The 25895-nt window shown below is 37.9% G+C and overlaps 1 protein-coding gene across 2 annotated transcripts in view; it reads right to left on the bottom strand.

The window, feature by feature from the left end:
• kifap3a (kinesin-associated protein 3a) overlaps positions 1-25895 on the bottom strand; it is a 204243-nt gene that overhangs the window by 121841 nt on the left and 56507 nt on the right. For both annotated transcript variants that reach the window (XM_059984450.1, XM_059984451.1), the window contains 4 exons: positions 15809-15933; positions 7645-7743; positions 7026-7204; positions 288-450 (listed from right to left, as the gene is read on the bottom strand). In XM_059984450.1, the coding sequence (XP_059840433.1) occupies positions 288-450; positions 7026-7204; positions 7645-7743; positions 15809-15933 (566 nt within the window). The remainder of the gene's footprint in view (positions 1-287; positions 451-7025; positions 7205-7644; positions 7744-15808; positions 15934-25895) is intronic.

The raw sequence follows: 25895 nt of genomic DNA, 5'->3' as shown, positions 1-25895 counted from the left end.
TTCAAAGATGCTGCCCAACTAGTCAAGTACTCCTAGGATTTTCTACTTCAATTCATGTACATTTCTCACAGCTGTTATGACACACTTATCTTGATATAACATCAATCATCCACTCCACCTTTTTCTGAATACATAGTGAGAAATCAGCTGATTGGAAACAATGACTATAGCTGTACTTGGTTTGAGATTCATCCAAGAAATTCATGATTCTATTATTACTTGAATTGCCTTCCATATAACAGTGCAGCTTTTTAATTAAGAAACAATGATATGCAAATTAGTATTACCTATCAACGCAGTCAATTTTGGGAGGAGACCCACTTGGACCATCTTGTTCCGAAGCCCAGTGTCAAAGGAAAGGTTCAGCAGCAAGCGCAAGGTAATATTCAGAAGATCCTCATGCTCACAGGGCACCAACTTTGCTAGCTTCTCGATTATGTTTAATTCTACCTGCAGATTAGCAGACCAAAAATGATTAATATTGTCCTCTTATTCTTGATGCAATGTTCCAGGTTTTGGTTGAAAAACAGAAAATACTAAAATATTCATAAAGTTGGGCAACATGTGTGGAATGAAACAGTTAACATTCCAGAACTGTCAAACTTAAACATCAATAGTTTCTTCCTGCCAAGCAAAGAATTTCTTGCATTTATTATTTATTTCATTTCAGATTTCCAGCATCTTTAGCATTAAAAGTTTTGCCATCACGTTTTTGATAGCACTTGGTTCTTCACAGTGCCCAGTTAACAGTAAGCGTCAGATGAATTTTTGCTATGATCTACTAAACCTTCCAAGACTTCAAAGTAGCTTTTAGTTATAGAAACATAAATGTTGTTTACTTGGATTGATTTCACTAATACGGAAGAACAATAGTACCAAAAGATTGGATAAATTATACACACTTAATTCTTGTTAATAGCCCGCTGCAGGCAAAGACTGTGGCAACTGAGATGGTGATGTCAAGAATTCACTTCACAACATCAGACTCCCACTGATATTTCACAATAGCCCAGCTAGCAAACAAAATGTTTTTTTTAAAAAAGCTTGTATTTTCTTTTTAAAAAATGCAGCATATTTATTTTCAGGTTCCAGGATGTACCAATTTTCTAGATATACCAAGAAACAACTTCAATCAAATAAAATACAGTAGTTATTGTAGTCCTTTTACTTTATTTAATAATGTTTATTTCCTTTGTTATGTTTAGTGTTATGAAACATCCAACAAAGTTCTCTTCAAAAAAATATGTAACCTTTTACCATTTCTTATTGCATTTATTTTACTCTGAAGGTACAATTTGAGAAAATAATTGCCATGTCATCTGATTCAACAACTCACAAGCATCTAATGTCTCACACTCAGATATCAAATGTTTTGAGGAGAGACGTGACAAAAAAAAATGTATGGTTTCAAGGTAATGAGTCAAGTATGCTGGCTGGTGGTGTAGTGGTATCCACACCGGACTTCAAAATGAGTGGTCCCAGGTTCGGATCCGACTGGTTCCTTGCACATTTTCCGTCCATGCTGGGTTGAGCATTGAGCTAGCAACTCGGCCTCATTAAGAAAAACAGAAATGGCTAGGTTGCCACCTGATGCGCCACAAGGCATAGAGAGGATCAACAATTAATCAAGTCACTATATGCAAAACAAATCCTTTTTGCTTATAATAAAAACAAAATTCAGTTGTGATTACCATGTGGAATTATAAAACAATTCATAGAGTTTGATAACAATAAAATTAGTTTTCTACAGCAATAAACTCCACAAACAACAAATTATTAAGCATCCCACACTACACCCAACTAATTTTTGAATGTCAGTCAGAATTCTCAAAAATAGGAATCGCCACCCTGCCACAAGAATAAATGTTCTTAATGAAAAATAGCATGTGCTCAATCATTCGAGAAAAAACTTAAAGACATCATTTTACTAAACTCATTGTGAATGCTAGACTGGCTTCATTTGCATAGTTATGTCACATCACATCCTAGATTGTTAAAACTGAAATTTGAATAATGATAAGTGTAAACCCTGATTGATCATTTGTCAGACAAAGCACTTGTCCGTCAAACTGGATGGAAGTTTAACTTCGAACAAAAAATTAACCAAATTTATTTTTTATTACTTAGAATCTACATTCTTGACTACAGTGATACTATCTGTACTTCCTTATGTGATTCTTAATTAAATGAAACTACTTCTCTACCAAAAGTTACTACTTAAGTTTTTTTAAAAACTGTTTTACTGAGACATATGCTGGTATAAATTTTCAGTAAAGCAGTTAAAATGGCACAAGTACTTGTTGTGTCACTAAGTGTTCAATATACCACTCCATTAAGTTAACCTCTACTATCTATCCAGTCACAATTCCAACAAAATGAAACCATGATTTAATCATCTTATATTGACACATACCAAAGGTGCAGAATCCCTTGTAATTTAAAAGCTTTGACTGACAGCCAGAAACTACAGTCAGACACATTTTACAAAGGCCATAAAAAATTTACACCAGATGTAATTTTTGAATTTGCTGTATTAGTATACATTAAGTAGATATTTACTCATCATCAGAAAGGAAGCAAGCAGCAATTGAATGACCCTGAATTTGCAATAACTGTGGATATACTTCATCCTACACTGAATCTGGCTTTACAATCTACAGTATGAAGCATTATTATCTAGAAAGCTTAAAATGGCCAAATACAATTTCAGCTCTGAGGTAACAATTCCAAGTTGACTCATCTAGATCTAATGTGAATATCAATTTTCAAATAATTTTCAATGGTATGCATTCTGCCTAGAGCTCCGAATCCATGGATAACTTTGGAATAGTAAGTGAATTTTTCCTTCTAGGACCAGCTCAATTCTTTTCAGTAGAGGGGCAAATCTGCATACTTCTTTAAGAGAATGGAAATTCTGTTTAACTATACAAACTACCTACAATATGGTAGTTGAATTAGAATTACAGAACTGTAAATATCTAAAAACCAATAATATATCAAAATTAAATTACTTCTTTGAAATAAAATTTTCTATTTAATTTTGCAAATAACCTGTTTAAATAGAGTGAGACCCATATTAAGAAAAATAATTACTGTATTAATGCTTACTAAAGTGCAACTTTTCTCAATCATACTGCAATGAAGCATCTATTAGATCCAAGCATAATTGTTTTTTCCCCAATATACAGACAGATTTTCTTTTTTACTGCTCTAAAAGTAAACTGAGAAGATAAGGAGACACTGCAGGCTAAAAAAGAGTTTTAAATAAAAGAGAACTTATTTTCTAACAATCAGCTACAATTTTAATACATACAATACCATAGCAGTCAGCTCTCTTCATTGAACACTTTATATATGATCTAATTAAAAGAGCTTTGGTGAGTTGCCCACTCTCAGCAAATTCATACCATGTGTACACAGGTGAGATGAAAAAGAAATAGAGTACTTGTGAGGACACCGCATATATGGGGGTCCATGTACAACTCATCTGGCTGTTAACGTGAAACATCTGCATGTCCAAATCACTTTTTCTGTAACTCATTTTCATCACCAAACAGTGCTTAATGCCTTTATAGGTTTTTCTTGATGCACAAGCATTAGGATAATGACAAAATGCGTTTAAGAAAAGATGGATTTAATTACAATAAGGTTAAGATTTAGCACATCATTATAAAACGTTTAAAGTCTTCAGACAGTCGTATGCAATCCCATACCAACTTTAAAATTTTAGTACCTCCAGGAAAACAAGTTGGATAATAATCAATTATATGTAATGTGCTTGTAATGATAAAGCTTACAAATATTTAATAGGAAAAGTACATTTAAAGCCCTTTGGTTAACCTGCAATATACAAGATAGAATTGAAATTTATTATCTTGGCAAAAAATTAAAATGGATACAAAACTGAATGAAAATCTCTCATTCTGCAACCTGTCTGATACAGGTTCCATTTGGCACATGAATTTGGGGTATTACTAATTATACTGTTAGGTGATTAATTAACTTTCAGTAACAAAAACTGCAAATGGCCCATTTTCTTTTATTAAAAATTGTATAAAGTCAACTAAGTAAGTTTCCTTGATGGTTAAAAATTAAATGTAAAAATACTACAACACCAAAAGAGATTATAAGAAGTTTTCAGACAGGCAACTGTCTTAATAATATTCTCAACAATTATTCATTGATGTAAGAATGGCACCATTATTCAACACTAAACAAAACTGCATTCGGAAAGGTAGCAAGATTTGAAACAACTGTTCATGTTGCAGCTTTGATGAATGCCTCTGTTACTCACATCAGATTACTTCCAGGTGTGACTTTTCAAAGACTTCCAAAGCTGATTAACAAGTATGAGAAGCCTGGAAAATTTACGAGTTACATTAACATGATATTTTCCTCCAAACCTCTACCAAAAAGTCTCATACATACTTATTTAAAATTCAAACAAAAATATAATACATATAAAGTACTATAGATGGAGAAAAATCTTGTTGATATAACTCAATCCTTTCACTAAAAATTTATGCAGAGCTATAGCTCAAAATACCTTGAGCAACAGTCTGAGTTTCATTAGCGCAATGCCAGTGGATCATACACTGCCCAGTGCAGCACAGATGCACAAGATGTACAGACCAGGAAAGTCGCCAGTTTGATTGCGAGTTCTGTTAAGCAACTTCTATCTAAAGTAAATATACTGGAATTGGCTTCACCATTTCACTGGGTAAAAACGGGCAGACTAGTCATAATTAGCATTTGAACATCTATGAATGCAAATTGCTATTAGATTCCACTCAACTTACAAATAGATGGCACAATCCACATCCACCATTTTCCACTCATGATCACAAAATCTCACAAAATGAAGTACTAGAGGATTGTAAGCAGCCAGAGATTAATACCAGCAATTATGGGGTCATGAAGCAAGTTATGTCAGGTGTAATAGCGGGGATATTATGGTTAAGTAATTGAGCAGTTTGCCTAAGTTTTAAATCACTGATCCAGAGACCCAAATTGAACTCCACCAACTGGACAAATAAAAAGTAGCTAGTCTCAGCAAACAGTAATCGTGTAAGTATCAAAACTAAAGTCTTTTAGGGGGATTAAAATTTCATTTTTTTTTGTCCTACATGAGACTCTAATGTACCAGTTGACTCTGAACAAGTAATTAGGAATAGACAACTTAGAAAAATCAGCATTGCCACCTAGTCCCACATCTGTCAAAGAAGTAAATATGATTTTGGAATCATCACCTTTTACAAATTTGAATTTCATATTGTTAAATAAATTCAAAAATCAATCACAATAGCTCCCTGAAAGAGGCAACACCTTGGATAGAGCCGTAAAGAAGACGTATGCCATGCAGATGTTGATCAGAAACTATCTGTAAAAGTTGGGTAGTCATATTGCAGCTGTATAAAATTTTGCTGAGGTCACATTTGGAATATTACAATTCTGGTCACCATATCACTGAGGCTTTGGAGAGGGTGTAGAAGAGTTTCAAAAATCAAAAACATAAAGAGATTCTACAGATGCTGGAAACCTTGAACAACACACACAATATGCTGGAGGAACTCAGCAAATCAGACAGCATCTATGGAGAGGAAAGAGTCAAAATTTCAGGCCTAGAGCCTTCATCAGCCCTGAACATCCAGCATTTATTCACCTCCATAAATGCTGTATGACTTGTTGAATTCCTCCAGTATTTTGTGTGCATTGCTGTAGAAGTGTTTCACCAGGACAATGCCCGAATTAGAGGGTATTAGGTATCAGGAGAGATTTTTCTGAAGCGTGGGAGGCTGAGGGGTGTTCTGATAAATATATCGACAGAGGTTTATTCACAGGATAAAAATGTTAACTACCTAAGGGCATAGGTTTAAGATATGAGAGGGACAGTTTCAAGAAGGCAAGCTTTTTGCACAAAGGAGGTGCCTGGAATAAGCTGCTAGGGGAGGAGGCAGAAGCAAACATAAGTGCAATGGTTAACAGGCATACAGAGAGACATACGTGATTAGTTTAGTTTGGCATCATGGTCCTTGCAGATATGATGGCTGAAGGGCGTGCTCCTATGCTATATTGTTCTAACTCTGATAAACAGAAATTAAGATACTAACGCTGCTACCCATACACATTTTCTTTAACCATCTTCAAAATCAATTAGATATCACTTATTGCATGGCACTTCTATGGCTTGATCTCAAACCTGTACCCAGGCAGCATGGGACATCAACATACTTAACATTGCCATAAAACATGCTTAAATGTGTGTATAATTTTTTTTTAAACCTGCATTGTCATTTGTCATGCTTTTAAACTTCCTCTTTATGTTACTTGTCAATGTTTCTTCATATTTTTCTGCTCTGCATGGTCTAAAATTTAATTTGCTAAATGAATATTCACAAATCTGTTTAAGTCTTATGCTGCACAGAATTTTTTTACTTTGCTTTAAGATTTGTAAACCCTGTGCAATCCTGGATATGAATTTTTAAAATCCTGAATGTAATCCAAATATTCAATGGATTAAAAACCTATCAGTTCTATTTTGAGAAGGATGTAAAAGCAGAGAGACCTGAAGATTATACTCATATATATTTGAAACTGGCAGATCAAGCTACTAAGACAGTAACAAAAGAATATGGGATAAAATAACTGGCCAAGTTTTAAAAAATATTTTGGTATGAGGAGTATCAGTACATACAGTAATTCATTCTCAGTTACAGATGGGGCTAGTGTAGGATTAGTGTAAACAACTGCTCGAGAGTCAGTGCAAACTCACTGGGTCTCAGGGCCTGATTCTGACCAACAAAACTGAAATAAAATATTGCTGGAAAGGAAGACAGCTTTTGTTCATTACAAAATGCTTGAAAGTCTGATTGTCATGTTGAATCCCTTAATCAATCTGGTTTGCATATTTGCAGCGTCACAAGGACATCTGAAAACTCTAACTTCAATGTAATCATATACCACTGTCATACTTTTAATTATCTGCTCAATGTACATGAATATTCTCAGAAAAGTAGCCCACGTACCATATCATTTTTGTTCTCTACAAATACACTAAGTTTTTTTAAGAAGGACATCACGAGGATCAGCAACTCGAAGTTTTCTCGATCAAGTGTTTTCACAAGCATGTGGACAATATTCTTGTTCCTCATTTTGAGTTCAGTTCTTGTGTCTTCAGCTAAATTCAACAAAAGGTAGAAGGCAACTGGCAAAGACCATCAAAAAGAAACCATTAGTTCAGAAAAACTGCACAAAAAGAATCTAAAGGTGTTATGTTACCATAAATAATTCTGGCTTAAATAAGTTATATAAACAGAATTATACTTGCTAACACATTTTTAAAAATCATACAAAACTAAAGCAGTAACACTGAGCATGAATAAACTCTCAAGCAAAATTACCTATTAGATACTATTCACCTTAAAGTTAAATATATCAAAAAATATTTCATGAGCTTAAATGAGAATTATTCAAAGCTCCCCCCACATAGTCAAAGGAATTTCCCCTCTCCCCACAGTACTATCAGTCACCCACCTACCACCCTCTCACCTCCCCTAAGCCATCCCCTTCTGGATATCAACATTTGGAAGTGAAAATAAATACTGCAACTATAAAATCTCAAATAAATAACACAGCAATCTCTACCTCTCAGTAGCTGCTCCTGTTTGATAACTAAACCCTGATACTTCTTATATGTTTTCTCATAATCCTTCTTCAGGACTTGATTATCAGCATCATCTTCAAGTAAGACTACAGTTAAGGTACATTAAGTTAAATGATAATCCTTTATGCTTGATAAACTTCAATAATGCAAAACATTGGACAACTTTTTTTAAAAAGCTCTCTTAAGAGGAAGAATGCTCAAAATAAACACTGACATTAAAGAAAAGAATGTCTTTTTACACGTTGTATGAAAAAATATTATTCAATTGCTTTGAACAGAAGCACTGCTACATTTTTTGCAGTAGGCAAATGATGGCCACCAGTTGAGAATGAACCGCAACACTACACAAAATCACAAGGTCACAATTTGACAAGAAGCTACTAGTCCTAATATGTGCCCTTTTGCCAAGGCAGTTTGTTTTCATAATCATACATTTTTACTCTTTCCTCACTCATCGGCTGCAGAAAACTTTATCCATATCTTTCTTAACTCCAACCTCAACTCTACTCTTTTGGACACATTTCCTCTTTGCTACCAATATAAACTTTCATTTAAAACTTGGTCAAATATATCCTTGCCCACATTTTGGCATTTATCCCCTGACCTGTCTCAGAGACCCTCTGCTATACTTCAATTTTAAAATTCTCCTTCACACATTTAAAGCCTTCCTATAAAATATCTTCAATCTTTTCTACAGCCTGCACGCTTACGAGTTTTTTATTTTCCCAATCTGGCCTTTCATAATACACTACAAGGGTTAGGGAACTTAGTGGAGCATGTAATTTCTGAAAACTTGTGCAAATTACCACAGTTAATTAGGAATAGAATGTTTTTTAGTGAATCTGTTATCTCCTTTAATTAAAAGCAGTGCTATAGAGTCTATAAGGATATACTGGCAAGTAAAAGTATTACGCTGCTGCAAGAAGCTCTCACAAATTCTCCTGGTAGGGCAACAGCAGCCACCAATGGACATGATAGATATGTTGGCAAGTTCAAAAATTATGACCAATTTCAGTTACTTATCCTGATATGCAAGAGGTGGAAATGTTCGCAAAGGTAACATTGACTACAGAATTATTGACAAAAGGAGGAATCCAGAGGTCCTTGAGCTAGTTCTCATTAGGGGATTGGAGCTGGAGGAGGTCAGTAACTTTAAATTCCTTGGCCTTATCACTTTAGTGGATCTTTCCTGGGACAAGTAAATATAAGTGCTATTACAAAAAAAGCATTGCAGCACCTCCACTTTCTTAGAATTTTGCGTAAATTCAGCATGTCATCTAAAACTTCAAAAAACTTTTAAAGATACACTGCGGAGAGTATACTGACTGGCTGCATCATGGGCTGCCATGAAAACACTAATGCCCATGAATGAAGAAGCCAAGAAGTAGTGAATATAGCCCAGTACATCACAGGAAAAGCCCTAACTACCACTGAGCACAAGGAGTACTGCCACAAGAAAGCAGTATCCATCACCAAGGACCTCCACCTTCCAGGCCACACTCTCTTCTTCTGTTGCCTTCAGGGAGGTGGTACAGAAGCCTCCGATCCAACATAACCCAGTTTAGGAACAGCTGATACCCTTCAACCATTAGGCTCCTGAACCAGCTTAGATAGCTTCACTCATCCCAGCACCCAACAACCTGTGGATTCACTTTCAAGGATTCTACAATTCATGTTCTCAATACTTACTATTTTTTGTGCTTACACAGTTTGCCTTCTTACACACATTGGTTGCTTGGCTGTCTTTATTTGTGTGTAGTTTTTCAATGATTCTATTATGTGTAGTTTTACATTGACTGTATCTGCTGTGAATGCCTACAAGAACTTCAGAGCCTTTGTTAATAAATTTACTTTGAATATTTAACTTTGAAATGATAACATCAAAAGTTCCAAGGAAGGGCAGTAAGAACGGAACAGCACAGCCAAACCTGAAAAGTGTAAGTTAATATTGCTGCTGGCAATAGACACAGTTGCACATCAAGTATTAATCAATTTATTGGTGCCTCATACCACAAATAAAGTCTCTCTTGGGAACATAGCAAAGAGAGTTTTCAGAGCCAACATCTTCAAAGATTCAGAATATAAGTTTGGAAAAAACAGCCAGCAAATGTTGTCATACTATTGACACAAGCAGTGAGGTGCAATTTTCAGACTGGGTGTTAAGGAATCACAGTGCACAGATTCACAAATTACAGGTGTGAAGCAAAATTGTTTAACGTGGTGAGCTACACCATTAATGGAGCATGCAGAATAGCCTGTATTGAATCAGTGTGTGGAAACTCCTCTTGGTCTACGCTAGTCCTATCTGCAAGCATTTGGACAATAATTTTCTAATCCTTTCCTATCCATCCACCTGTTCAAATGTATTTTAGAAAAATCTATTGCTCCTGCCTCAGCCATTTCCTCCGGCAACTCATTCCATAGATACACCCTTTGTGTAAAAAAAAGTTGTCCTTCAAGTTCCTATTAAATATTTCCTTTCTCACCTTAAATCTAAAGCCTCTAGTTTTTGATTTCTCCATCCCTAGGAAAAGACAGAGTGCATTCATCTTCTCTATGCCCCTCAAGATTTTATACACCTCTAAGGTCACCTTTCAATCTCCTGTGCTCCAAGGAGTAAAGTTCTAGCCTGTCCATTGTTCCTTGTAACTCATCCTCTTAAGTCCTGGCAATTTACTTGAAAATCTTGTCTACACTCTTTCCAGTTTAATAACAGTAACCAAAATTCAACACAATACTCTAGGTGCGACCTCACTAGGATCTTGTACAACCAACTTCTTGCTGGTAAACATGACTTACTAACTTCTATATTCAGTGCTCTATTACTGATGAAAGGAAGCACACCAAACATCTTCTTTACCACCCTGTCTACCTGTGACTCCTTTCAGTTCCTGAACTTCAAGGTACTTGTTCTACAATTCTTCTTAGGCCCTATTGTTCAGTGAAAACCTTGCCTGGGTTTGAATTTCCAAAATAAAACCTCACATATATCCGAACTAAATTCCGTTTAGTGATCCTCAGCCTACTTACTCAGTGGATTTTGACAACTTTTCTTCATTGTCCATACCACCTATACATCTTCAAATCAATGAGATGATATTTAAAAATTTGAAGCAGCTTTACCCAAAGCACAATTTTTAGAAGTATAAAACAACAGTGCAGTCTTTTTCATGTTCACTTGATGCAGGTATTTCAAGTTGCTTTGATGGAAAACCAGTCAAAGTGGCAAAGGAAGGGAACAAGATATTTGGATGCAAAAGCCAGCCAGCCTCTGAATGTGTATTGAGGGTGCCTCTGCACTTTACGTCCCAAGGTAAAGCACATCGCTAAAAAGGTGCAAATTCATGAACAAAATAACTGTCAGCAAAGACAGAACTGCCTATTTGTATTGGACACTAGGGAACAAGGGTTTAGGATAATCCTGATGGTGTCTCTGAAATCTAACAAGGATATGGAAACAAGAAACATTCACTGAGCTCTAAAAATTTAAAAGATAAAATATAACTTTATTTATCCAGAAGGAAATTATTGTTGCAAGGTTGCTCAGTCAGAAGCACAAACTTCAAAAAACAAAATGTAATCATTGAGATATGAAATACAAAATGTGCATTAAAAATAGTGCAAAATACAGATGTGCAATGAAAGTATATACTTATATACTTGAGGAAGAGTTGTAGAGTCTTATAGCCACAGAGAAGAAGTATCTCCTGTGGTGTTCAGTGGTGAACCTCGGTGGACTCAGTATGTTACTAAAGGTACTCCTCTGTTTGCCCAGTATGTTATGGAAGGGGTAAAAGGGATTGTCCATAATGCTCCGTAGCTGCTGCAGCATCCTCCTCTCAGACACAGTACCAGGGAATCCAGTTCCACCGCCAGAACAGAAGCAGCTTTCCTGAAGAGCTTATTGATGTTACTGGCATCAGCTGCTCTCACCCTGCTGCTCCAGCAGACTACAGTGTAGAACAGAATGCTGGCCACCACAGAGACAGGGAACACTTGCAGCATAGTACTGCACACGTTGAATGACTGGAGCTTCCTCAGGAGGTACAGCTGCTCTGTCCCTTCTTGTACAGAGCCCCTGAATTTTTAGACCAGTCCAGTTTATTGTTCAGATGAGTTCCCAGGTATTTGTAGTCCCGGATAATTTCCACACCTGTTGCCTTGATGGAAATGAGAATGCAAGGTGGTTTTACCTTCCTGAAGTCCACCACCAACTCTTCTGTCTTAATGACGTTAAGCAACCCACACCGCTCAACAAAGTTGTCCACCACTTTTCTGTACTCAGCCTCTTGACCCTCTCAGCCCATAACTGCCAAATTGTCCGAAAACTTCACAGGTGGGAGGACTCAGAGTTGTATCTGATGTCCGAGGTGTAGACGGTGAACCTGAAGGGGTAAAGGACAGTATCCTGAGGTGCCCTGTGCTGTTAACCACAGTATCTGATACACAGCTCTGCAATCTCACAGACAGTGGTCTTCTGGACAGGTAGTCTGTAATCCAGGGCACTAGTGGAGCATCCATCTGCATCTCCATGACCTTACTCAAAGAATATGATTCTCAGAGCTGCCTGGCTCATCCAGATGGGTATAAGCTCATTGCAGCAGGAAAATAATGGCATCCTCAACTACATGTAAAGGGGGGTTTCTTCTTTTTCTTTGTTACTGCATATGTTAATCAAAATGGCTTCTTTGTTTTGTTAAAAGTAGGAATGTTTCTTTGTTGCGAGAGTGCTGGAAGCTTGTTTTGGTTAAAATTTACTGATAACGAGAATTGTATTCCTTTGTAAATCAATTGGGATTAATGTTGTTCTTTCTTCTGAGTCTGTAAGCTATTGTTGGCAGGCTTTTGGGGAGATCGGCACAAGGGGGTGAGAGAGAGAGGACGCGATGCTGTAAACTGGGCAAGGAACGGACCCCAAGCGGGGGTCCAAGGCCAGGAGGTACCCCAAGGAGAGGAGATGAAGACAGATGTGCTTGGTTGACCACTTCGGGTGGTCCTGAGCTGCGAGTCGAGGAGTTCGGAGGGGATCGAATGGTGGCCAGAAGACTTCAGTATTTGAGCTCGAACGGTTGTGCACGAAGTGGTTTGGACTTTGATAAGTTTGGCACCTTTTCTTTATTTTCTTTTCCTTCATATATACTGTATGGTTATTAATCAGTTATAGTAATCTTTATAAATTGTAATCATTTAATCGCATATGGTGTCCTGTTTGTTCTTTGGCGAGACGGGGACATCACCCAGCAGCCACACAAGCCGATTACCCAGTTTGGTGGGGCCGAAGGCTGTTTCCCCTAGACGAGAATGAGCTGAGCGAGCCTGAAGCGACCCAGGGGGTTAAATACAATATGTAGTTGGTAACCAAACTGCAGAGGGTCCAGAGAAAGAGTTATGATGGAGTTGTATCAGGACCAATACATACAAGGCCATCACTGTGACAGAGAAAGCACTGAGTCAGTCTGTCACCGGCCATAATGTGCAATGGAACCATCTCAATCACTTTCACCACAGCAGTATAGTGCTGGGTTGCAAGGCAGAATCTGAATAAACTACTGGGTAGCCATTACGGACAGATGGGTTAAATTATTTTGGCCCCACTCCAAAAGACCAATATTGAAATAGGCAGAGAGTTCTACACTGCAGCTTCAATGAAGGATCAGGAAAACAAAAGGTTGATGGCTCTAATTCCATGAACTGAGACAACATGAGAAATTACCACCTGGGCTGTGGTAAAGGAAAGGTTAGTGGCTCCCTCTTCAAGGTTGACGTGTATTCTGGTATAGGCACTGAGGCAACTGCAAACAGAATTTGACAAAAGTCCATCCGAGGAAAAACATGATTTTAAGCACAAACTTATCATATAAAGTCCTCCTAGGATGAGATAAGCTGGAAGTTGCATCAATGCATGTAAAAGTCCATTCTGTTAAAGAAATCAAAAGAAAACATGAAGAGAGGTAGGTGTACAACAAAGAATGGGAATAGGATATCCCTGTGAGTGAGACAGTAATGCAAGCTGGCCATATCTAGAAAAAGGTACTTTCTGTGACACAAAACAATATTAAAAGCATTCTTCAAAAGCCAAGGATCTGCAATGCTTGAATATCTGACAGCAAGGACCAAGTATTTGTCTGTTTTGATGACTGGCAATTAAAACAAACACTGCACAAGTGCAGAGAGAAATTAGAGCAGAGGCAAGTACATTATTGAAAAATAAGCCCAAAAAGACTAGAGTAGACAAGATAATCTGACCAGGCTGACAGATCCTATAAAAGTCGACAACTCGTTTTCGTTATAATTACCTGGAGCACTCAAAACAAGTTATGCTGATAAATGTCCTTAGACTGCCTTAGACCAGAACACACGAGTTTCAGAATGAGGGCTGTGCCTTTACAATATACAGAAACAAGCAATGGCTGGCACTGACCATCAAACAGAGGCCATCTCATCTGCACAATTTTTAAGAAGGCCAAGATCAGGGGCATCCAACCTTTTTTTATGCCATGGACCAATACCATTAGCAAGGGATCCATGGACCCCAGGTTGGGAACCTCTGGCCTAGTTCAAGCAGAGATCAAACTGGATTAAGGGAAGACTGAATGACAATGTGGAAAGAGTCCAAAGGTTTTGCAGATAACAGAATGGGCATAGATTTACTCATCCACCAGTCCAGACACAATGTATATTTTATTATTTAGAGAAAGTAATAATGAAATATAAAATACATATTTACTGAGAACATAATTTTAAAGGAAAAGTGTAGCACAGGATGTTGGATCAGATGAGACTCACCTGCAGAGATAACATGCTCTAAGTGGATATTTCATAAACTGATTGATGAAGACTAAGAGGCCAACTATTGGTATGTTTACTTAAATTCCCAGTGTGTTTGTGAGCAGATTATGGCGCTCTAATTAACAATGTCATACAAGTATTAATTAAGCTTCATTTTATATTAATAAATAACTGATGCCTTACATTGCTTTATTACTCTTGCTAATAAGACGGTGTAGAATATGTAAGAATTACCTTTAAAAATTACCTTCACCATATGGTATTACTGCAAAACCATTACTGGACCATCCATATCTATTTGGTGAGACTGACTTCAGTAAAGAATATTTTGTTACCAGCTCTACCTGTTTATTTTAGTTCATAAACCAAAATAATCTAGACACTTATTCACTTTGCCACTAATCTTATTCTTAATTATTTTGCCCCTTTCAGCTGCCAGGCTTCTAACCTGCCTAATTGCCACTAAATCTCACTGATTATCCAGTTCTCTGTCCTCTGTTAAGATGCTCCTTAAAATCTACATTATCGCCTGCATATGTCAAACCCTTTTTTTGGATAACATTTTGACATTTTTCAATATGGTCAGCACCACAGCACTGCAAGTAGGTGCTAATTCAGATTTTGTTGTCTTTAAAACTCTCAGATTTAAGATAGTTAAAATAGCAGCAACTGATATGAAAAGAGTGGAAATAGCAATAACTCTAGTGGGAAAAAAGTGGTCAAAGGCCATTTTGTAGTGTTGGAGACAACTGTCTATAGAGAGGTATCAAACTTTGGTGTGGTAATCAAACATTTTGGAAAGAGATTTAATTTCAAGACTTGGACCAAAGGAGAACATAGTACATGTAATTCAAAGCAGAAAATACTACAGGAATTTAGGAGAAATTTAAACATAAGTTATCGAAAGTGCTCAAAATGGTTAAGTAAAGAGATGATCAAACTTGGGACTGTGTTTTGAGAAATAGGCAGGTTTATTGTGATGAGATTATGGGAAATTGTACCATTTTTTCCAGGCATACAAAATATTAATTAAACAATTCAAGTGTTTTGTAATTATAATTTACTTATTGCTTTATCTACAATAGGTTAGTAACAGCACAAAGTAAGAAACTATTTTTTTAAATTGGTTGATCCCTGAACAGCTAAAAGTAAAATTGGGTGCTCATTGTTTCTTCTGTTTTCTTACTCTTACTCAACTAAATTCAGCACATTTTTAGTTGTTTTGAACTTCATTTCTAAATGGAGAAAAATATTGTAATGTTAGCACTGCTGCTGTGGCAATTAGTTAGGAAACTAAGTTAAGTGTGAAGAAATTGGTATTTGGTGTTGTTAGATCTGGTTACACAGAAAGGATATCTACTTTCTTCTTTTTATTAAGTTCTTCTTGCCATAGGTCATGCCTCTTCAGTTCGTGGTCGATAATGTTCATGCAGAGCGCACCAATTTTATAGTGAGTAATTAGTCCGTGAAATTGAGAAAAACTGGAAGACAGAGTAGAGATTCAAATCTGATGCAACAATGGTGTGTAATCAAATATAACAAAAGTATTAATACAAATAAGCATCAACTGGATTAGTTGAGTTGAAAGGCAGTAAAATCATCTAATTTCAAACTCTGACATACCTACTGAAATCCAGTGGCACAGTGAACCTGCTGGTACTGCTGCTGTTTCAAAGCTCCAGCAACCAGAGTTTGATTCTGATATCTGGTGCTGTATTTTGTGAAAGTCTGCATTCTCCCTGGGTATGTTCCAGGACTCAGCATATCCTCGCATCTCAAAAACATGCAAGTTGTTAGGTTATCAGACTACACTAAATTACCCTTTGCACAGGTAGCAAATGTAAAAATCTATAATGTCTTGATAGGGACATGACAGAGAATAGATAGGTGAGAGGAAACTAATTTAGTGTGGAGGGGGTGAAATTACTCTTGTTCGGCATAGACTTAATGAGCCAAATGACTTCTCTCACTGCCATCAGAAAATATATTACATACTGCAGTTCCAAACTTTTTCCTTAAACACTGGTGTTCAAAACCTCAATAGCAAAATTCAACTGCTGACCTTAATTAAGTGTTCATCTTAAGTAACTGACCCATCCATTGTTTGTAAAATGATTTTGACATTTTTTAAAATAAAGTTATGATAGGCAAATAAGCAACTGCCTATCATAACAGAGACTTGGCTGCAGATGACCATAGCTGGGATCTAAATATTTCAGGTACTTGATACCATCTGTTGATAATAAATAACAGTGCTGTATTGAAAAAGGAGCCTGGTTCATTAGTTCAGGAAAAAATTGCAAGGGTCAGAAAACACTTGTAAGGGGTTTCTTCTTTATGTTACTGTGTATGTTAGGCAAAATGGCATCTTTGTTTTGTTAAAAGTAAGAATGCTTCTTTGTTATACCAACTGGTGAGAGAGTGCTTTCTCTCGAAGCTTGTTTGGGTTATGATTGCTGATCATGGGAATTGTATTCTTTTGTTAACCAATTGGGATAGATGATATTCTCTCTCCTGAGTCTGTAAGCTATTGTTGGCGGACTTTTGGGGAGTCGGCGTGAGGGGGTGAGAGAGAGAGGACGCGATGCTGTAAGCTGGGCGACGGAACGGACCCCAAGTGGGGGTCCAAGGCCAGGGTTTTCGGTGAGGAGAGGAGACGAAGACAGACAAAGGGGTGCTTGGTTGATCACTTCCGGTGGTCCTCAGCTACGAGTCAAGGAGGTCTGAGGGGATCGAATGGTGGCCAGAAGACTTCGTTAATTGGGCTCCAATGGTTGTGCACGAATGATAAGTTTGGCGCCTTTTACTTTTCCTTTTATACTGTATCTCTATTAAGTACATAATTCCAGTAAGATCTATAAAGTGTAATCATCTACCTCGCATATGGTGTACTGTCTGTTACTTGGCATGGTGGGGACATCACACAGCATCTACACAAGCTGATTACCCAGCTTGATGGGGCCAAAGGCTGCTCCCTCTAGACGGAAACGAGTTGAGAAAGCCTGAGGCTTACCAGGAGGCTACACTCTAATAGCAATAAACTCCTTGTTGCAGCTATGCTGTGGACTGAGTAAAAAATGAAGAAAAGGCTCAAAGGTGCTAAGAAATGCTGAGATTTCAGAGAATTTCGAAAATGATGAAAAATGTTGGCAGAAAGGGGTAAACCTGAGAATAAACCAGCAATGAGGAATTGAAGAAAATTAGTATTGGCAAACTTTCTTCCCTATTGTTAGTTCAAAGTCATGACCCTCCCTCCAGCTACAACTGAAGGTCTGTAATAATTCAAGAAAATAGCACACCTTCATCTTTTAAAGGACAATTAGGGATGGATAATTAAATGTTGGCAAGTACAAAACTGAAAAATTTGAGTCAATCTACTTCACTGCACAAAACAGAAAGGTAGAATGTTAAAATTGGGAAACTGACCAAGAGAGTAATCTCTGAAAATCAGCATTTTCCAATGCAACCTCGTACACAGGTTACTGAAAGCTAATATGCAAGTTTAACAAGGACAGGGAAGGCAAATAGCCTTAATTACAAAAGGATTTTTGTACCAGAATTAAGACATCTAACCCAATAATACTGGTCCTCGTCAACAGATGGTGAATCTTTCTGGATATTAAGGAAATCGGGGTATACAAGAGCAATACAGTAAGATAGCAGTGAGAACGATCAGCCATGACCTTGATTTACAGCAAACCTGTGTAAAAGGACTGAATTGACTATACCTGTTCTTAATTTTTTTTTTAATTCCTATGCTCTAATGGCAAATAGCCTCTATGGAAATATAAATAGAGAAGACAACAAAAGGGAGAAAAAAAAAGCTAAAACTCAGATAAAAATATCGTTTTTGAAATTCTTGAATAAAAAATATTCTTGAAATATGAGTAAGGCAGCATCTGTGCAGAGAACAAAACTATGTTGATGTCACTGATCGATTACCTTCAATCAGAACTAGATAGTTCTGACTGTTTCTACACAGGAGAACCCATTACACTGTTGATGTACAAAGGGATCCAAAATGACAGTCGCTGAAAGTGGCCACTCAATTGATGGGGTGGTAAAGAAGGTGTATGGCATTGGGCAACACAGTAGTGTAGAGATTAGCGAAACACTATTACAGCACCAGCAAACTAAGATTAATTCTGCCACAGTCTGTAAGGAGTTTGTATGATTCAGGGGTGTAATTAGGGCAGTGCAGGTTTGTCGGGACAGAGGGGTCTGTTATCATGCTGTATCCCTAAATGAAATAAAATGCTTTCCTTTTATTAGTTGAGGAATTGAGTTCAAGAGTTGAAAAATTATCTTGCAGCTTTGTAAAAACTCTTGTTAGGTCCATTTGAAGTATTGCAAGCAGTTCAGGTAATTCCATTATAGGAAGGATGTGGAAAATTTGAACTAAGTGAAATAGTAGTTTACCAGATTGCTGCCTAGTTTAGATTAGAGGGCATGTGCTATATGGAGAGGTTGGACAAATTAGCGTTGTTTTCTCTTTGGACTGCAGAGACTGAGGGAAGACTTGACAGAGGTTTATAAGATTATGAGAGGTACAGCTATTATCTTTTTCCCAGGGTTGAACTGTCTAATACTGGAAGGCGTGAACTTAAGGTGAAAGGAAAGCTGGTGTCAGGAATGAGCTGCCAGTGCTGTAGTTTTGGCAAAAGTGATAGAGCTGTTCAAGAGCTGTTAGATAGATACGTGAATATGCAGAGCAGAAAGGTTATGAACCACCTGGAGGCAGGAAGAGATTAGGCGTCATTAGCTTCATTTGATAACAAAATATCATGGGCCTGTTCTTGTACTGCTCTATGGGCTTAAGAGAAAAAAAATCAGCTTGGAACAGCAACTTAAAGAACAGCTCCATTCAAGTCTATAAGGTAAGCCAAGTTTCCAGTTGCAGACAGTTTTAACTCCTCAATCAACTCTGACCTTCCTAGTCTCTTATGCTGTTCCATCAAACCTTTATGCAAGCTTGAGGACAGCATTTCATCTTGTGCCTAATCACATAATAACCACCAGAACTATAAATTGAAATGTAGTAAGCCAATCTTTCCAGTAATTCTGATTAGTTCTAAATCAAGGACATCAACCTGTAACATTAGATCAGCTTTTTTCTCCAGGGATGCTCCAAGACTTGTTAAATATTCCCAGCATCTGCAGTTTTTAATGCAAGAGCTATTACAAAGTAATACTTCAGAACGAAATCATCTGTAAAAACATATATACAGTGGATAACGGTTAGTTGGGTCATTAGTTAATTGGGTCAGCTGCATATTTGGGATAATGCTTAAAGAACAAAAACTAATTTAAAAAAAATAGTCAGGATGTCTTTCCTTTATTTGGGACAGGAAACTGTTTGTGCGCAGTTTCAAAATAATGCTAGTCGCGTGCACTTGTGCGGCCGTTAACACACTACACCGTGCTTAAAGAGAACAGTTTTTAAATAGTGCCAGTTGCATGTGTTTGTACTCAAAAAAACAGTCATCTTTGTCACTGATAGGTGCTAAGAAATAAGCAGCAAGACATTTCAAATCTGTTTTGCTCACTGTGGCTTCAAGCATTCAGAATTGGAAATGGCAGAAATAGGCACAAATGAAAATGAAGTGATTTCACTACTTCAACAAGTTAGGAACTATGAAGAATTTGAAGGCATTGACCATCATCTTAAATGTTATCTTTGATCCCCATGGACACACAGCTCTCATCTGTGGCTCCAAGTAGTCGTTTGCATGCGACAGCAGCTATACTCCAGTACAATGTTCAACAGGCAGGCTAAACAAGGTGAGGGTAGCCAGCGGGTCTCATAACCCAGAGAAATGGGGTCACACCTGTCCAAGCATGCAAAGTCAGCTCCGGCAATCCGGGTTAAGGTCTACAGTGAGACCCAATGGCCAGAAAAGTGGCTCTGCAACTCTATGTGGAGAACAAAGTGCACGATGAGGCACAGAAGTAGTCATGGTCATCCACTGCAACCAGGGAAGGCCCAAGTCATGACATCTACTTGTACCACTGGACCCAGAGTTCTGAGGTTGAGAAAGTGGAAGTGCCTCAGTGCTTTTCCACTTTAAAAATTCTCCCACACAGGTTTGCCGTCATCAGATATGACAAACAACCACCAGTAGTATTGCTCATGCTCCAATTTGTTCTTTATTTCATCTAAAGATATAATTTGTTACTCAGTTAAATGGTAGCTTGTCTTTTCTGTATCTTTTTAACTAACCCCATGAAAATTGGTTTAATTGGGGCAGCCACCTGATTGGACCAAAATGTACCAGTCTCGATGCACCCCAATTATTTGGAATCCACTGTATAATTGCTTTCACAATAAGACACCACAGCATACAAGGAATAATAAATAACTTAGGGTAAAAAGAGTCTGAAGAAATTAAAAATAAATCAGAGCAGATGTACCTGCAAAAGCTTTTGCTCAAAACCAGAATTTACAATGAATGAACTGGTGACAGAGTATTTGTAAAAAGTTAACATGATTATATAGAATCAACAGTAATACAAAGAGAAAATAGTATTTTAAAAATTCTATGGGGAATGAACTAACTGGGGAAGACAGATGTTCAAGTCATTATTGTATTTGCAGAAGTCAGTTGAAGAATACAGAATGTCTGAAAAAAAATATTAAAAATTGGTGATTACAAAGACGAGGTGTGCTCATGCAATTAATTTGAAGCCAACATGCAGATATGTAAAGTATTAATGGAAAGTTCGCCTTGATTGAGTATGAGACCATGGAAGTCTTACTGCAACAGCACAAGGGTTGGGAGAGACTATCCCTGCAATATTTTGATTTTGATCTCCCTACTTAAGGACTAATATGACTGTTCTAAAGTCTGTGAATCATTTAATTAGGAAGTGGTCTAATGAGGAAAGATTGAGCAGAACACAACTGTGCTGTCTGGAGGTTAGAAAAACACTTAATGGAAGATACAAAATTACGAAGGAATCCAGAGTGAGGATGTTTCATTGTTTGCAGAATCTAAATCAAGGGACCATAGAGTCAATCTATGGAGGTAGCTGTTTAAGACACACATAATAAAGAAATACATCTCTCAAAGTACTGGGAATCTTCAAAATTCAGAATCAGGTTAATATAACTGCCGTATGTTGTGAAATTTGTTATTTTGCGGCAGCAGTACATTGTAATACATAATAATAAAACTACAGATTACAATAAGTATATATAAAAAATAAATTAAGTAGTTAGCATAAAGACAAAAGAAAACAAGATAGTATTCAAGGGTTTACTATCCATTCAGAAATCTGACGGTGGATGGGAAGTTGAGTATGTGTTCAGCCTCTTGTACTCCTTTATGGTAGCAATGAGAAAAGGGCTAACCCTTCTTGAAGTCCATAATCAATTCCTTTGTCTTACTAATGTTGAGTGCAAGGTTTTTGATGCAACACTACTTAACCAGCTGATCTATCTTGCTCCCATGCGCTTCCTCGTCATCATCTCAGATTCTGTCAACAGTAGTTGTGTCATCAGAAAATTTATAGATGCTGTTTGAGTTGTGCCTAGCCACACAGCCATGGGTGTAGCGTAGAGCAGTGGGCCAAGCACACATCCTCAAGGTGCTGTAGTGTTGACTGCCAGCAACCTGTTATTTCCGATCTGCAGACTGTGGTCTCCCGGTGAGGAGGTTGAGGATTCAATTGCAGGGCGGCATATAGAGACACAGGCTTTGGAGCTTGTTGATTAACACTGAGGATATGATGGCGTTGAACACTAAGGTGTAATAAATAAACAGCAGCCTGACGTAGGTATTGCCATTGTCTCGGTGATCCAAGGCCAAGAGGAGAGCTAGTGACAATGCATATGTTGTAGGCCTATTATGGCAATAGGCAAATTGCAGTGGGTCCAGGATCTTGCTTTGGAAGGGGTTGATTCTAACTATAACCAAACTCTCAAAGCATTTCAAATGCAAAGGGGCAATTACTTCTTACAAGACAAAACCTAACATCATAAATGGCTATGATGTTTCAATCCCAGATGAGCTCAATGCTTTTATGCATACTTGAAAAGAGAAAATAAAACATGTGCAAATCTCTGCCATATCTGGTGACTGCATAATCTTTGATTCAGAGACCAAAATCAGAACATCTTTCAAGAGGTTGAACCCTCTTAAAGCATCAGGCCCTGATGGTGCACCTGGTAGGGCATTGAGCTCATCAGGAAGTGAAGCATCACCGCTACTCATTATCAAAATGCTGGTGGAACGCACCAGCTCAGGCCGCCCTCGTCGTCAGGACGAAGGGTCTCGGCCCGAAACTTCAACAGCGCTTCTCCCTATAGATGCTGCCTGACCTGCTGTGTTCCACCAGCATTTTGTGTGTATTGCTTGAATTTCCAGCATTTGCAGATTTCCTCGTATTTGCCTTTATGTTAGGTTTCAGCCTGCAAACCCTGCTAGAGCTGGTATGCATCCAATTCCGTCTCTAATTTCAATCGGAATTGTTTTCTCGCTCTTACAATAGCCTTCCATAAGTCATACCTGAACCTCTTCTATAGCTCTGGATCACCAGTCTTAAATGCCACAGAGCTAGCTCTCAGCAGACTACACGCCTCCTGGATCATCCACAGCTTTTGGTTGGGTATGTCCAGTATATTCTCGAAGGCAAAACACTCATCAGTACAGGTCTTGATGAAGTCAGTGACTATCGTGTATTAATTCACATTCAAAGATGAGTCCCTGAATACTGTTCAGTCCACCAACTCAAAGCAGACTTGTGAGCTCTCCTCCACCTCCCTTGATCACACCTTCTTACTCCTCACTATTGGCACTGCAGTCTTTAGCCTCTGCTTATACACTGAGAGTAGAAGTACTGCCAGGCGATCAGACTTTCTGTAGCTTCTGTATGGTACGGTATGGTAAGTGTTCTTGATGGTGGTATAACAGTTTTCAAGTGTGCTGGCTCTTCTAGTTGTTCAGAGACTTCTTCAAGCTGGCCTGAAATCCCCCACGATGATAAGGAAGGCACCAGGGTTTTCTGACTGCTGATCACAGTGCTCAGCTCCTCCAGTGCCAGCCAGATGCTGGCCTAAAATGGAATGTACACCACTACCAGATTTACAGCAGAAAACTCCCTAAGCAGATAAAATGCCACTAGATGTTGCAGGTCGGGGAACTCAGTGGGTTAGGCAGCATCGGAGCAAATCAACAGTTGACATTGTAGGTCGAGACCCTTTAAGGTGCACAAAATAGCAAGAATAGACCAAAAAAGACTGGTTGGCCTATTCAACAAACCAAATACTCAAAACATGACTGAGAGATTTCAGAAATATATTTCCCTGAAAGCGGCTATACAGGTTGATAGGGTGGTAAAGGGTGGCATTCACCCCTTATTAGTTGAGGAATTGAGTTAAAGATTTGAGAAGTTACATTGCATCTTTATAAAACTAGTTTGCCGCATCTGGAGTATTGCATTCATTTTGGTTATCCCATTGTAGGAAGGATAACAAGACCTTGGAGAGGGTGCAGAAGAGGTTTAACCAAGATGTTACCTGAATTAGAGGGCACATGCGAAAAGGAGAATATGGATAAACATGGGTTATTTTCTCTGGAGTAATGCAGGCTCAGATGAGTCTAATAGAATCTTATAAGATTATGAGAGAGGAAAAGATAAGAGTGGAAAGCTAGCATCTTTTTCCCAAGGATGAATTGCCTAGTACCAGAGATGAGAGGGCAAGTTCAAAGGACATGAGTGAGTCGATGAGTGGGGCAATGAGTGTGAAACGGAGACACCTCTTTTTCCCTTATTAGAGAGAGAGGAGGTGAGAGAGGGGGGTAAGGGGGTAGGGAGAAGGGGGAGAGAGTGGGGGGGGGCATGTCCAGTACATATGGATAAGTGAACCCTCGCCCCTTTTGCATTTGTCGCAACAGGGATTAACATCTGGGTAAATGCGAGATAATTTAGTTTTAGACATTGGGCCCCATTCACGACCTTGAGCTGTAACAGGCAGTGGCAGTGGAGGTTGAGTTAACTAATTTGAGGACTTCACCCCATATTTCATCTGCCATTGAAAAATTTAAATCTCGTTCCCAGGCAGTTTTAATTTTGTCAAGAGAGGCTCGCCTCAGAGCAGCCAGCTTGTTGCAGATAAAAGATATTAAACCTTTGTGCAATGGATTCATGCAGAGAAACATATCAATGACATTTGTGTCAGGTGTCTCAGGGAAGTTTGGTATCAGAGAGTGGATAAATTTGCAAATATCTAAAGAAATGAGTGTTGGGTAGACTAAACTTTGCAGACAGTTGTTCAAATGATGCAAAACAGTTGTCTAAAAAAAAAAGACCTTTAAAGCATCTGATGCCCTTTCTGTACCAGTCTTGAAATGTTGAATCATGTATAGAAGTCTGGAAGAGATGATTATGTAGAATAGGACTCGAAAGAGAGAAGCCATGGAGACTACTATGCTTTCTGAACTGGGTCCACACTCTCAGGGTATGCCTGAAGACAGGATTAGCAATTGGTTTAGACATATGAAAAGGGAGTGTGGATTCAATAAGTGCAGAAATGGAAACATTCTTAGTATTATCACCCATATTGGGCAGTCAGACTGATTATAAAAATGACACCAAAAGATGAGATAATGAATGCTAGCTGCCCAGTAGTATAGGCGGAAATTGGGCAGAGCCATATCCTCAACACTTCTAGATTTTTGAAGATGAACTTTATTCAGTCGGGGATGCATGCCTTTCCATAGGTAGGATAATATGACAGAGTCTAGCGAGTCAAAAAAGGCTTTAGGAATGAAAATTGGTATGGATTGAAAAAAGTATAAAAATCTAGGAAGAATGTTCATTTTGACAACGTTGACTTGGCCCATCAGGGACATGGACGGGGTGACCACTGTGCTAGCTTCTGTTTTGCTTGATTTAACAAATTAATAAAGTTTTCTCCAAAAAGACACCTATATTTCCTTGTTAATGTGACACCAAGATAAGTAAATTGGTTATTCACTACCTTAAAAGGGAGGTTATGAAACTCCAACGTTTGTGCTTCTCTATTTATGGAAAAAATTCACTCTTGTGTAAGTTAAGTTTGTATCCAGAAAACTGGCTAAATTTGTCAAGGAGTGAGAACATCAGGGAGGGGGTAAGGAGGTGATCGTTTTTTTATATTATTACTTTTTTTATACATTTTCTACATCGCTACAGATAAAAAACCCCAGATCAAAATGAAGAACATTAATACAGTGCAAAAATAAACATACAATAAAAATATAATACAAAAAAGGATAATTGAGAAAGCACCCAAATTGAAGACATGTAAAATTAGTATCCTCCCCAAGCCCCACAACAAAAAAAGAACTCCAGACAAACCACAACACAATATAGAGAATATAAATCAGGACAATCAAACCCCCAAAACTGTAAATACACTTAGCAACAGAAGATATTAATGCCTACTACCAAAAAAAAGGAG

Source organism: Hypanus sabinus, chromosome 11, assembly GCF_030144855.1.
Source record: "Hypanus sabinus isolate sHypSab1 chromosome 11, sHypSab1.hap1, whole genome shotgun sequence".
In the NCBI taxonomy this organism is placed as follows: domain Eukaryota; kingdom Metazoa; phylum Chordata; class Chondrichthyes; order Myliobatiformes; family Dasyatidae; genus Hypanus; species Hypanus sabinus.
This window is presented reverse-complemented; position numbering and strand designations above follow the sequence as displayed.